Source organism: Thamnophis sirtalis, unplaced genomic scaffold, assembly GCF_051295495.1.
Source record: "Thamnophis sirtalis isolate CommonGarterSnake01/CBP01778 unplaced genomic scaffold, rThaSir2_p1.2 scaffold_15, whole genome shotgun sequence".
NCBI lineage: Eukaryota > Metazoa > Chordata > Lepidosauria > Squamata > Natricidae > Thamnophis > Thamnophis sirtalis.
Genome location: NW_028261395.1, coordinates 18,327,389 through 18,339,640, shown reverse-complemented (window position 1 = coordinate 18,339,640; position 12,252 = coordinate 18,327,389). Strand labels below are relative to the sequence as shown.

Genomic DNA, 12,252 nt, shown 5'->3' with positions numbered 1-12,252 from the left:
AATACAAACTTTAGACACAAAACTTAATTTTACTATAAACCAGTGGTGAAATTCAATTTTTTTTTACTACCAGTTCTGTGGGCGTGGCAGGGGAAGGATATTGCAAAATCTCAATTCCCTCCCCACTTGGGGCCAGGCAGAGGTGGTATTTGCCGGTTCGCCGAACTACTCAAAAATTTCAGAACCTGCTGAATTTCACCCCTGCTATAAACTGCAAATGTTTGTCTTATTCTTTTTATTTTCATTATAATATTTAGATCTGTTTTCCCCACTTCCAAATATGGGTTTGGTTGAGCCCCTTTAAGAAGGGAAATGAATTTGAAGAGGCAAATTAAAAAAAAAAGTTTTTGCACTCTGCAGACCTCCCCAAAATGGGCCCGTTTTTTATTTTAAAAAAAGGCATGCATAGCCTTTAGGAGGCTTCCCAAGTGCTCCAGGGAGCTGGGGGTGGGGGATGAGTAAAAAACGGCCCATTTTTGCCCTCCCCAGCCCCCAGGAGCACTCTGGAAGCCTCCTAAAGGCTATGCATGGCCATTTTTTGCAAAGGGGTTTCAGGAAGCCAAAAATGCTGTGTTCAGTGTATAAGATGCACCCAGATTTTCACCCTCTTTTTTGAGGGAAAAAGATGCATCTTATACTCCAAAACATGCGGTAATTCAGTTTGTTGAGATTTTTGATTTCATTTTTAAACTTGGTGCGCTATATAATTGGGCTTCTGCCAGATTGGGACTCTGTCAGAATGGAAGAGAGGGGAAAAAGCAAATCAGAGGTAGCACTAGAACTAAATCCCTGACATTAAGAAGCCCTTGATTGCAAGATTGCTCTTCCTTTCAGTCCAACTATTTTTCTACTTGCAATCTCAAATTCTCCAGAAAAAAACCAACAAAAACAGGTGATCATGAGTTGCTTTATTTATCATAAGGATAAATGAGAATTACTAGAAGAAGTGAGAATGCCTCCATTCCAGCTCCAAGCCATAGGACCTTTTTTAATGGAACCACTTATTGGAAAAAAAAACCCTCTCAAAGAATGCAAATGACCAGCTATCTGCAAGGAATATAAATCCTTCCATTTCCCACCATCCAGTCAGAGCAGAAGCTTCTTGGATGAGAAGGGAAATGTCTTCAAAGAAAAAACAAGAAAGTCCTGTTGCCTCCTGAAAAAGCACCTTTGGGACACTTATTGAAAAATGTGAAAATAACTTACAAATAGCCTTCAAGCCACGCTCTACATTTCCTGAAAATTCCCGGCCAATGCTGCTTAATAAATCACGGTTAGCTATCTGCAAATAAATGTCAGGAAAATGAAAGAAACTGCATAAAAACCGCTGGTGGAGCAAAATCATTTCCCCCCTTTTGCAGGCAACAGTCTACTAGAGGTGCCCCACCCAATCTTTCTTTGTTATACCTGTGAATAAGTTTCCACAGTGGCTTTCAGCTGGGGGAAGCTTCTGGTTGCGAGGATCATGTTGAAGCAAGACTCATCTGTTCCCAGTTTTCCTTCCCCAGCTTGGTAAAGTCGTTGCGCATCCTGCTGAGCTTTTTGATAATCTACAGTTTGATTCTCGTCCCGATTACCCTGCAAAGAAAAACCATGTATCACGACCACTGCACACTAGCTTTCACTCGTCACTAATCACTTAACAATATAAACAATGAAAACCACTGAATTCTAAAAAAAATTAGTCACACAATGTTGTTTGTAAAATTACTTTTATTAAGAATCCATCAAAAACAGAAATTAGTCATGCATCATTTCTAAATCCAATGTTTCATATTTCATGCTCTTTACCATGTTTTTATAAGTTTAAAAAAAAATAAAGGAAAGAAGGAAATTGGCTTCCTTAAGCATTTAACAATTTATAAAATGTAATTTTATAAGCAGAGGATTAAGATGGCTCTTAACATGTGTTACATAACTAAAACAAAATCCCCCAATTACGTTACTTGAAAGATTTGGGGGTGGGCTGTGGCAGAATTTATTCAACAATTAACATATTCAATAATACTTTTCTTAGAGCATTTCTTTTATAAATGTGAACTGAAGTTACTGTGCTAGGTTAGGTTAAAAGTTACTTGCTCCAACCCCTCCCCACTGCCAACCCCTCCCCACTGCCCCTCCCCACAGTCAATCACCAGTTGTTAGCAGTAGCAATAGCAGTTAGACTTAATATACCGCTTCATAGGGCTTTCAGCCCTCTCTAAGCGGTTTACAGAGTCAGCATATCGCCCCCACAGTCTGGGTCCTCATTTCACCCACCTCGGAAGGATGGAAGGCTGAGTCAACCTTTAGCCGGTGAGATTTGAACCGCTGAACTGCAGATAACAGTCAGCTGAAGTGGCCTGCAGTACTGCACCCACCTTGGTTGCCACTGCGCCACCTTGGTGTTGGTGATAAGAAGTTGGCTCTTGGTGTTGGTGATAAGAAGTTGTTTTCTCATCTTCTTTGGAGCTGAGACAAAATAGGTGGCTCCAACCAATGCCTCCCTCCTCCCTAGCCCTTTCAAAGGAAAGAAAAACCAAAGCAGGTAGCGGGTCATACAAATACCAAGGCCTTCCGCCAGAATGGCAGCATCTCAATAGGGATCTATTGCAGGCCTGTATAACTGAAGGCCCGTGGGCCACATCCGGCCCACGGGATGCTTAGATCTGGTCCCTGGGGCCAACCTGGAAACAGCGACAGACTGGCCCGCAGTGCCTCTGCCAACAAAAAGGAGCTCAGAAGGGCTGAGTGCTGCCCTCCTAAGTTCCTCTTTCAGTTGCAACGGCTTCCTGCAACCCTGATAGTGGGAATGGAAATTCCAAGTGAGAAGAGCCCATCAAATGGCATAGGCCTCTTTCTTTCACACTGCCCAACATTGTTCAGTTTCAGTTAATTTTTGGGAGGTATATGCACACAACTGTAGTTGGCTCTGTGCGTTCTCCTGCAGTAGGACAGCCATGATGGCTACATCGCTGGCATCAGCCTGAATAACAAAAGGCTTTTCCGGATTCAGGTGCCTTAGCAACAGTTCAATTAAAAGTTTTTTTTTACTTTTCAAATGCCACTTGGCACTCCATTGTCCATTTTAAGGGTTGGCTGGATTTCGGCTTGTCTACCCCCTTTGTTTTTAGCAGGTTAGTGATGGAGAGGGCAATCTGGGCAAGCTACAGGTTGAATTGTCTGTAAAAGTTGGCAAAGCCAAGGAAACTCTGCAGTTATTTCCTTGTGTGGGGAGGTACCTAATCCAGCACTGCCCTCACTTTATCTGGATCCATTTCCACCCCTCATAGGAGATTCAGAACCGCAAGTAATCTATCTTGTCTTTGGGGAACTCTCATTTGGACAGTTTAGCATACAGTTTGTTTAGGAATGCTCTGACCAACTTCATGTGCTCTGCTTTTGTCTGGGTGTAAATCACTATGTCATCAAGGTATACTCAAACGCCCAGGGATGATCTCATCCCAGGGATGATCTCAATAGCAGTCTCTGGGACGGTGGAGTGGGAGCTCATCGGAGCTCTATTCACTGAACATTTCAGTTAAGTCCTGGTATTCTTGGGGCTCACCCAGCAGCTGCTCTCCCTTTGATGCAGCTACCACTTCTCTGTGAGGCTCATCTCTTGCCTTGAAGCTGATGTTGCATGGAGCTTGCTGTCCCTTTGGGAATTTCAGAAGCACTTCTTTCCAGTCCATCCACAGGTTCCACTATTTTAGCCAGGTTAGCCCCCTCCCAACTGCGGTTTCTCCTTGTTCTCCCTCATCTCTGTCCATTCGGGCCATGGCCTCTTGTGTTTTCAGATTCTGGAAAGCTTCCATCATGAAATGCATGGTGTGGTTCTTCCTCCAGGTCATCATCATTGTCCCATCTTCAACCATGCTGCTGGCTGCCTCGGGTGTGGGTGATCCCTTTGGCCCTTCCTCCACAGTCCTCCTTCTTCTGCATGTCAACTGACATCTCAGCTTCATGGGGTCCTCCAGGTTAGCTGCTTCCTCTGTCTGTTCGCTGGAGGCTGCATCAGGTTGACCTTGCTGGAGGTCTCTCCCCAGCATTCAGCTTCTTCGTGCTTGCTCCCCTGGTTGGACACCTTATGCATAGTCCCCACAATAGGATGGGTACCTTTCTGGATTGACCACTTTTCAGATCCTGCCTAATGTAAGTTCTTGCCTCAGCGGTCCCCTCAAGAAAGCAAAATTCTTGAAACAGGTAGCATTTCAAATAGAACTTTTATTGGAAAAGAGTGATAGCAAAGAGAGTAGGCAGGATCTGAACTTCCCGTGCTAAAAGGTCAGGTTAAAAGTTATTTGTTCAAGCCCCTCCCCACTGCTCAGTCTAATACGAGCCAATCACCAGTTGTTGAGTTGCTGTGAGAATTTTAGGCTGTGAAGATGATAAGAAGTTTTCTCAGGCGCCATTCTCTCGTCTTCTTTGGAACTAAGACATCAGATGGCCCCAAGCCAATTCCTCACTCCTCCCTATCCCAGGAAGATACATCAAAGTAAAGAAAGACTAAAGCAAGTGATAGGTCCTAAAAATACCAAGACCTCCTCCTTCCATCAGAATGGCAGCGTCCCGTTAGGGATCTATGGAGAACTGACACTGTCATCCCTTTGAAGGAGCAGTTATGGTAGCTGGCTTTCACTCTTCAGCAGCCTATGGAAGTCATCCCACAGCACTGCCTTTCTTCAATGGGCCTTCTTCTCCTAAGATCTCTGCTGCACTTCTGAAAACCTTGCTCTGGCGTCTTCTTGAATCAACAACCTATCTTCAACTGCTAATCCTTTCTAAATCTGTTGTGGTTTTGCCTTCTTTCATCTCTACTCACTGTTTCCCAACAACTTGCCTATGGGAAAATACAACCTATGGAAAATTATGAGAACCTATGCTACTTCTCCTATGGGTCAGTTTCTATTTATCATCTAAAACAAGAAATGTACCTGGCTGGATATATAGATGACAGGAAGCTAAAAAGTAGTGGGTGACAGCAAATACCCCAAATTTCAGTATATGAATATGCTTCACAAGCAAATATATTATGAGAGAATGCAGTTGTTATCTCACCTGACACATAGATACAAGTAATCGTTCAAAATGACCAGAGGTATCAGCCCGAATATCATGCTCAATATCTCTTCCAAATTCATTCTTGTAACATTTGACTATTTCTTGAATCTCCTGATTTGTTCTTGTACAAAGAATTTCAATCAATACATTTTCTTGGGTACCTGCACCCTGAAAGCAGAAAAACAAAGTTGCCATATCGGCACCAAAAAAAATGCTTGAAAAATGGTCATATATGTCTTTTATGGTACATCAACATCTAGGCTAAGCTGCTTCATATAATAGTGTAAGCATAAGCCACATTATGCAATGTCCAACTCCCAAATAAATCAGTGTTAGATTCCATCTTTAATCACCTGCCAGGCTGATATCTGCAAAACCTGGCAAGGAGTCTTGGGGAGTCACGAACCAATTAAGTGAACTAATTGTCTCCTGCAAACTCCACTCCCCTTTCGCTCCTCTTTTAATTCCTCTGAAAGGGGCCATTCATCGTCCACCTGTGGCCTTACTCCCAAGTCGACCCCTGTTCCTTAGCTGTTCCCTTCGTCTGGCAATTCTGCACATGCACACACTGGGAACAGACTCCAGCTGTTCGTCTGCTTCACTGATGTCTGACTCTGAAGGCAGCTGATGATTGGCATAGACTCCCAACCTCATCACTGTCCAAATCTGCTGCCAGCACCACTGGCCGCTGGCAGGGCACAACAGGTGCCATTTCCACTACTGAAGCTTATGGCTGGTCCAGCCAGGCCTCCATTATAAATAGAGTAGGGGATAGAGAACTGTAGATGGGAACCAGAGCTTTTGAGTTCCTGTTGACATTTTTGGTACCCACATTGGAAGTTGCAGAACTGTGACCACATAAAAGATAAACATGATTTGACAGGCATAACATTTAGATCTAATAAGATCTAGTAAAACCATTCCCAGAACAAATATCATTTTGCTCTACTAGCAATAAAAGAAGAGGAAAATATGGGTTAAAATATTCATTCTTGCTCAGAAATTCAAATGAATTAATGCTCTAGAGCAGAGGTGTCAAACTCACGTCATCATAGTGGCATCATGTGATGTATCAAGACTTTTTTCCCCTTCACTAAATCAGACGTGGGCGGGGCCAGCACATGACACATCTGGCCCACAGACTGGGAGTTTAACAGCCCTGCTCTAGAGTATCTTGTGATGATATTCTTCCTTAGAAGGATTTCAAGATCAGAAACCTTTGACTTGATTCTAATCAATATGGAAAACCATTGAGGAAATGGAAATAACAGGAAAATTTCAAGGAAAGTGCTATGTAATGCAAGATTCTTTTATTTTAGGGGAAGAAAACTGAATGCAAATATCTATTTTAAATATAAAGTGGGGAATTTTATTTTAGCAGCAGTGAATGTGATTCATGGCAAGAGAAGCAAGTGATAAAATGAGTACCAAAATGGTAGGAATATAGTATCAGAGAGGAAATCACATTGATCTGGCTCAGAAAAAGAGAGTTATATAATTATACACAACCTTGAAAAAGTTCACAATATAGCTAGTCCTCACTTAACGACCCTTATGAGATCAGCAATTCTACTGGTAAGCAAAGTAGTCAGTGTGGGAAATCACCTGATTTCAACTTTCCTTTTCAGCTGGAAAAAGATAAGACCAGTCAGTTTCACACTTTTGTTTGCCTCCTAACCTAACCCCAACATTTGGAAGCCTGGCCTGCCTGCTAATTGTTCTATACATATTGAAAGCAATGAGGTCATGTTGCTGGGAGCTGCAAGCATTCTATGCAGAGAGCCAGTAGTGCTCTCTGGAAATCACTTCTCCAATTTCTCCATTTTGTGAGGAAGGGAAGCGAAGAAAAAAGTGAGCAATTTTTGTGGGCAATCTCTCTTTTGCCGGCCGCTTTCCTGCTGCTGCTGGTGCAATTGCATTGCTCTCATATGGAGGCCAGTCTTCCAAAGGGCAGGAGAGTGACTAGGTACCAAACAAAATTTGAAAGTGTGAAACTAATTACCATATTTTTCGGAGTATAAGACGCACCCTTTTCCCCCAAAAAAGAGGGTAAAAATCTGGACACGTCTTATACACTGAATACAGCATTTTTGGCCTCCCAAAACCCCGCCCCCTTTGCAAAAATGGCCATGCATAGCCTTTAGGAGGCTTCTAGATTGCTCCTGGGGACTTGGGAGAACAAAAAACAGCCCATTTTTTGCTCATTTTTGCCCCATCAGCCCCCAGAAGCACTCTATAAGCCTCCTAAAGGTTATGCATGCCCCTTTTTTGACAAAAAACAGGCTCATTTTCACAAAAAACAGGCTCGTTTTCATAAAAAACTGGCTCATTTTCACAAAAAACGGGCTCATTTTCACAAAAAACAGGCCATTTTGGGGAGATCTGCAGAGTGCAAACATTTTTTTTTTAATTTGCCTCTTTAAAATCTTGGTGCATCTTATATTCCAATGCATCTTATACTCTGAAAAATACGGTAGTCTTGTGTCTTTCCAGCTACATAGTAGTCAGTCAGTCATGTTAATTTCCCCCTAGCAAATACTTTACTCTGCTTAGTAGAACTCCTGGTGCCAATTAAAATCATTCAGCAGGAGCTACCTGTTAATTGTGAAGTTACAGCCCACTCACAGCACCTCTCTGTCAGCCTTTCCAATCAATATTTTATCTCAGACATCCTTATAGTTACAGAGGGAAGAATGTGATTGTCTTCAAACCTTCCTTATCTAGGTTAAAAAAATGTCTTGTTGAAACTGAGATATTTAAGCAAAAAGGATGTGTGCCAGGCAAATGGAAAAATTAAAGCTTCAGTCTAAGGTTAAAGTTGCAAATTTCCAGAACACTAAAAAGAAAATAAATATTAAAACATCCCAGCCTTTCTGGTTCAAGGAATTATTTGGGAAAACATACATGAATGTCTTTATAACATTAAACCAGGATTATTTTTAAATTTCTGCATAATTAACTTCTGTTTTTAACTGAGTTTAATATCCATTATTTGCTCAAACTAGGAACTTTGATGCAATAGATATCCCCAAACTTCCCTCAGAAATTTCTATCCAACAGCGATCTTACATTGTTTCAGCGTATCTCCCTATAACTTTTACCTATTTTTTTTTGCTAAAAAGTTGACATAGTTTTTGTCTAAGTGAAAATTTACAATCATTTTGATCTCACTGCTTTTATTTTTGCACCTAATATTTTTAAAATCAACTCATACCTTCATTGCATGCCTTAAACTCCAGGCATCATAATAGGTACGTGGCATGAACAATGCAAGGATCAGTTCTTCCATATTTCCACTTAGCTCTGACTTCAGGTCTTTAATTAAATCCTGTTCAGTAATCAAAATAAGTATCAGAAGGAAATATATTCACAAAACCTTAAACATATATTTGAACATATACTTAGGAAAAAAATTAGCTAGAGTAAGATACATTTCAAAGAGAAATTTAAGGAAATAGATGACTTGTTTTACATTTGTTTATTTGTATTAGGAGGCTCCAATTATTTATTTTTAAACAATTACTTTCAATTATTAAGTGCAAAACTTAAACACAGTGTTTAATTAGTAAAACAGGACTGAATAACAATAACAGTTTAATGAACATAATAGCAACATTATTATGTATGGGCTGCAATGCATAAGCATACTTACCGCAAACAATAGAAGCAAATAACTGTAGCAATTAAGAAAACATAAATAAATAAAGCAATGTAGAATATCAACCTATAATGCAAGCAATTCAGATATTCCCAACTAAACTGGCTCACCCCAAAACTAGATTTGCATTTTATTAAAAGGCAGTTCACTGCTTCTGAAAAATGTCTTGTCCAAAAGACAACATCTGAATTTCCTTCCTCTGCACAGGTAGTTTGGATTACAATGGCAATTTGGGCCTGAATTTCCATCACTAAGCAATGTCATCATAGTGCAATATCAGATGACCATATTACATAGCGATAACAATCCCAGTAATCCCGGTTGCCCTTGTTAATTCCAGAAATGTGTAATCATTAAGTGGGAAGAAATGGGAGCCCTAGGCAAACAGGCTGGTGAATGAGACTGATGGTAAGAGCTACAGGCAGGCAGGGGTGCTCGGGCAGATGCCTAAGTGGGGCATGTAAAAAAGCAGCAATAGCTGGACCTCTGAGGACCAGTCATAAATTTCCCTCATTTGGTGCCATCAAAACTTTGAATGGTTGCTGAATTAGTGATCATAACCAGAGGGCTATCTGCATGTGCTGAGTGCAAGCAGATGTCACATCCAATTAGCAAAACACTCGAGTGGTAATTCATTTCTTACTTCCTTGAAATCAGATGAAGAATGGAGAGCGGATCTTCCTTGAAAATTGTAGGACATTTTGTAGGACATTTTGTAGGAGAAAATTCCTTGAAAATTGTAGGACATTCAGATGAGAGACTATCACTGAACTATTGAGTGTTAATTTCCTTTAGATCTTTCTTAGCTCCAACAAACAGACAAAATATCCTGCCATATTGCTGCTCTTCATTTGTCAATTACAGGAAGTCCTCAACTTATGACCACAATTGGGACCATAATTTCATTGCTAAGCAAGATGGTTGTTAAATAAGTCACACCCAGTTTTACAACCTTTTTTTGCAACAATTATTAAATGAATTACTCAAGTTATTAAGTGAATTGTGTGGTCATTAAGCCAATCAAACTTCCCTACTGACTTTGCTTGTCAGAAGCCAGCTGGGAAGGTTGTAATGGCGATCTCATGACTCCAGTGTGCTGCAGCTATCATAAATATATGCCAGTTGCCAAATTTTGATCACATAACAGTAACAATGCTGCAACAAACTTAAGTGCAAGGACCAGTTGTAAGTCACTTTTTCAGTGCTGCTATAACTTTGTCATTAAAAGAATAGTTATAAGTCAAGGACTACCTTTTTAGAAAAATATAACCAACCATTTTACCTTGCCATACATAGTCTTGAAAGCAGATTTAATTTGTTGCCTCTGATTACTTGAACGGTTGGCAACAACATCAACGATTGCTTGCTCATCCGTACCTTGGAAGCAAGAAACATGTATAGTTAATTTTATATCACAACCATTCCTCCATTCCACCCCTGAAGATTACATTGAGAAAGCATTTAAGCCTGCCCCTTGCCCTCATTTTTACTCTTCAGACATCTCTCTATGATGCCGGGTTTTCACAGTGTATCACAAATACCACATATGTCACAGGACTTCTTAAAATGTGTTTTCAGCAATCCAGACTAAGGGAGAAAGTTTACAAAAGTGGAAATGTCAGGGGAAAGTCTGAAGGTCAATTTTCTTTTGCTGAAGTGCATTTTTGACTAGTACATTACTATGGCAAACAGGTCAATGGAGAATCTCAATCATCCAGGTCCTGGTTGTCCCAAAGGTTGGAGTTTTTTTTCCAAAAGTCAACTCGACTTTCTTGGGTTTTTTTCTTTGAAAATTTTTTGCTTTTCATCTGCAAAGCTCCTTCAGTTCTGACTGAATGATCAGGGAATGAAATAATTTATATTCTTTGCAATCATCTGGTCATTAGCACTTGGAAGGTAAGTCATTAGCTGTCTGAGAGTCATGGAGGCCACTTGGGAGATTTATGTGTACACCCAGGATAACCTAAATCAGAGTGCAAATTGATATGAAAGCTTCTTGGACTGCTGAAAGGACTGTATTATAGACAGGAGATAGTTGGTGTGATATCTTTTCCCCTCTCTTGAGCAAAGGTTGTGCAGTTTTAACATAGATGGCCTCTTTGGCCTCTCTGCTCCTGTTTTTTGAATTGTGAGGTTGGAAGGGGATGCTTTGGCACGAATTGCAGAACAACAAACTGGCAGAACCAGAGACATAACAAGGATGAAGGTATCTGCAGCCCTCGCCAGTGCCAAAACACCTCCTTGCAACCTCACAATTCAAGAATGGAGAGTAGTGACATCCCTAAGAAGAGAGCCAAACATCGCCGTCTTTTGATCTGATAAAGGAAGATGTACACTTTATTCTGAACACAGATGACTACAATGCCAAGGTGAACAGTTTTCTGAAGAACATTGTTACATATGGGACTCTGAAGAGAGATCCTACCACAGTTATTAAGAAAAAGACGATTGATTTCCTGCAACAACTACTAAAGGACAATCCCATTGACAAGCCATAATAGTACCACTTTTACCCTGAGGAAATCCTTAAATATGAACTCCCCAAAATCCACAAAGAGGGAAATCTGCTCAGACCAATTTTCAGCAACTTCAACTCAGTCACATACAGCATTTCAAAACATCTAACCAATACGTTGGCTCCTCTGGTTGGAAACACCACCCATCACATCAACAACTCACAGGACTTAGTCAGCAAGGTTTGGAAACTAAAATTGGATTCAGATGAGAAAATGATTTCCTATGATGTCACTTGCATTCCAACAACTAAAGCTGTGATGGTAGCAAAGAAACGATTGCTATAAGACAGAACTCTGCCTGACCACTACCTATTTTAAATATAATGAAGGTTTGTACAGACAGAAACACAGCTGCACCTGTGTCCCCCCCATTGTGGTCAATCTCTGAATGTAAGAAGTAGAAATCAAAGCACTAAACTCCTTCACAGGAATTCTAGCCACTCACTGATATAAGAATATGGATGACACTTGGGTTATCTTTAAACTCAGGAAATGGAAGGCTTCACCAAACACATCAGCTCTGTGGACAGATACATTAAATTCACATAGGAAGATGTTAAGGGAATTATTCTGGTTTTCCTGAATTGTGCAGTACACATTAAGGAAGACAGAAGCCTCGATGCAAGTATATAAAAAACCCACGCATTGAGATCAGTATTACAATTTGAATCTTACTATCCACTGGAGCACAAAATGGGAGTGATCAGAACCCTACACTGGGCTGAAGGTTTGCCTATCAGCAAAGAGGGAAAAGAAAAAGAACGTAAACATATCATGGAAGCTCTCAGAACTTGTGGCTATCCCAACTGGGCCTCCATCAAACCTAGAAAAAGATCCAGGAACTCCTTCTTAATAGTTAAAGAAAAGAACAACAAACGAAGCAACATTGTCATTCCATATATTGCAGGAATATCTAAAAATATCATGAGGATTTTCAACCAACACAACATATGAGCACACTTTAGACCCAAAAATATATTAAGGCAGAAGCTTGTCCACCCCGAGGATAAAACTCCAAGACACAAGCTGAGAAAT

The 12,252-nt window shown here is 40.6% G+C and overlaps 1 protein-coding gene across 1 annotated transcript in view; it reads right to left on the bottom strand.

Annotated features, from left to right (window-relative positions):
- The window catches only part of ANXA7 (annexin A7), a 36,073-nt gene that overhangs the window by 4,270 nt on the left and 19,551 nt on the right, over positions 1 to 12,252 (bottom strand). The window contains exons 7-11 of the mRNA XM_014053635.2: positions 9,984 to 10,078; positions 8,258 to 8,371; positions 5,041 to 5,211; positions 1,408 to 1,578; positions 1,207 to 1,282 (exon numbers count right to left, since the gene is read on the bottom strand). Of these exons, the coding sequence (XP_013909110.2) occupies positions 1,207 to 1,282; positions 1,408 to 1,578; positions 5,041 to 5,211; positions 8,258 to 8,371; positions 9,984 to 10,078 (627 nt within the window). The remainder of the gene's footprint in view (positions 1 to 1,206; positions 1,283 to 1,407; positions 1,579 to 5,040; positions 5,212 to 8,257; positions 8,372 to 9,983; positions 10,079 to 12,252) is intronic.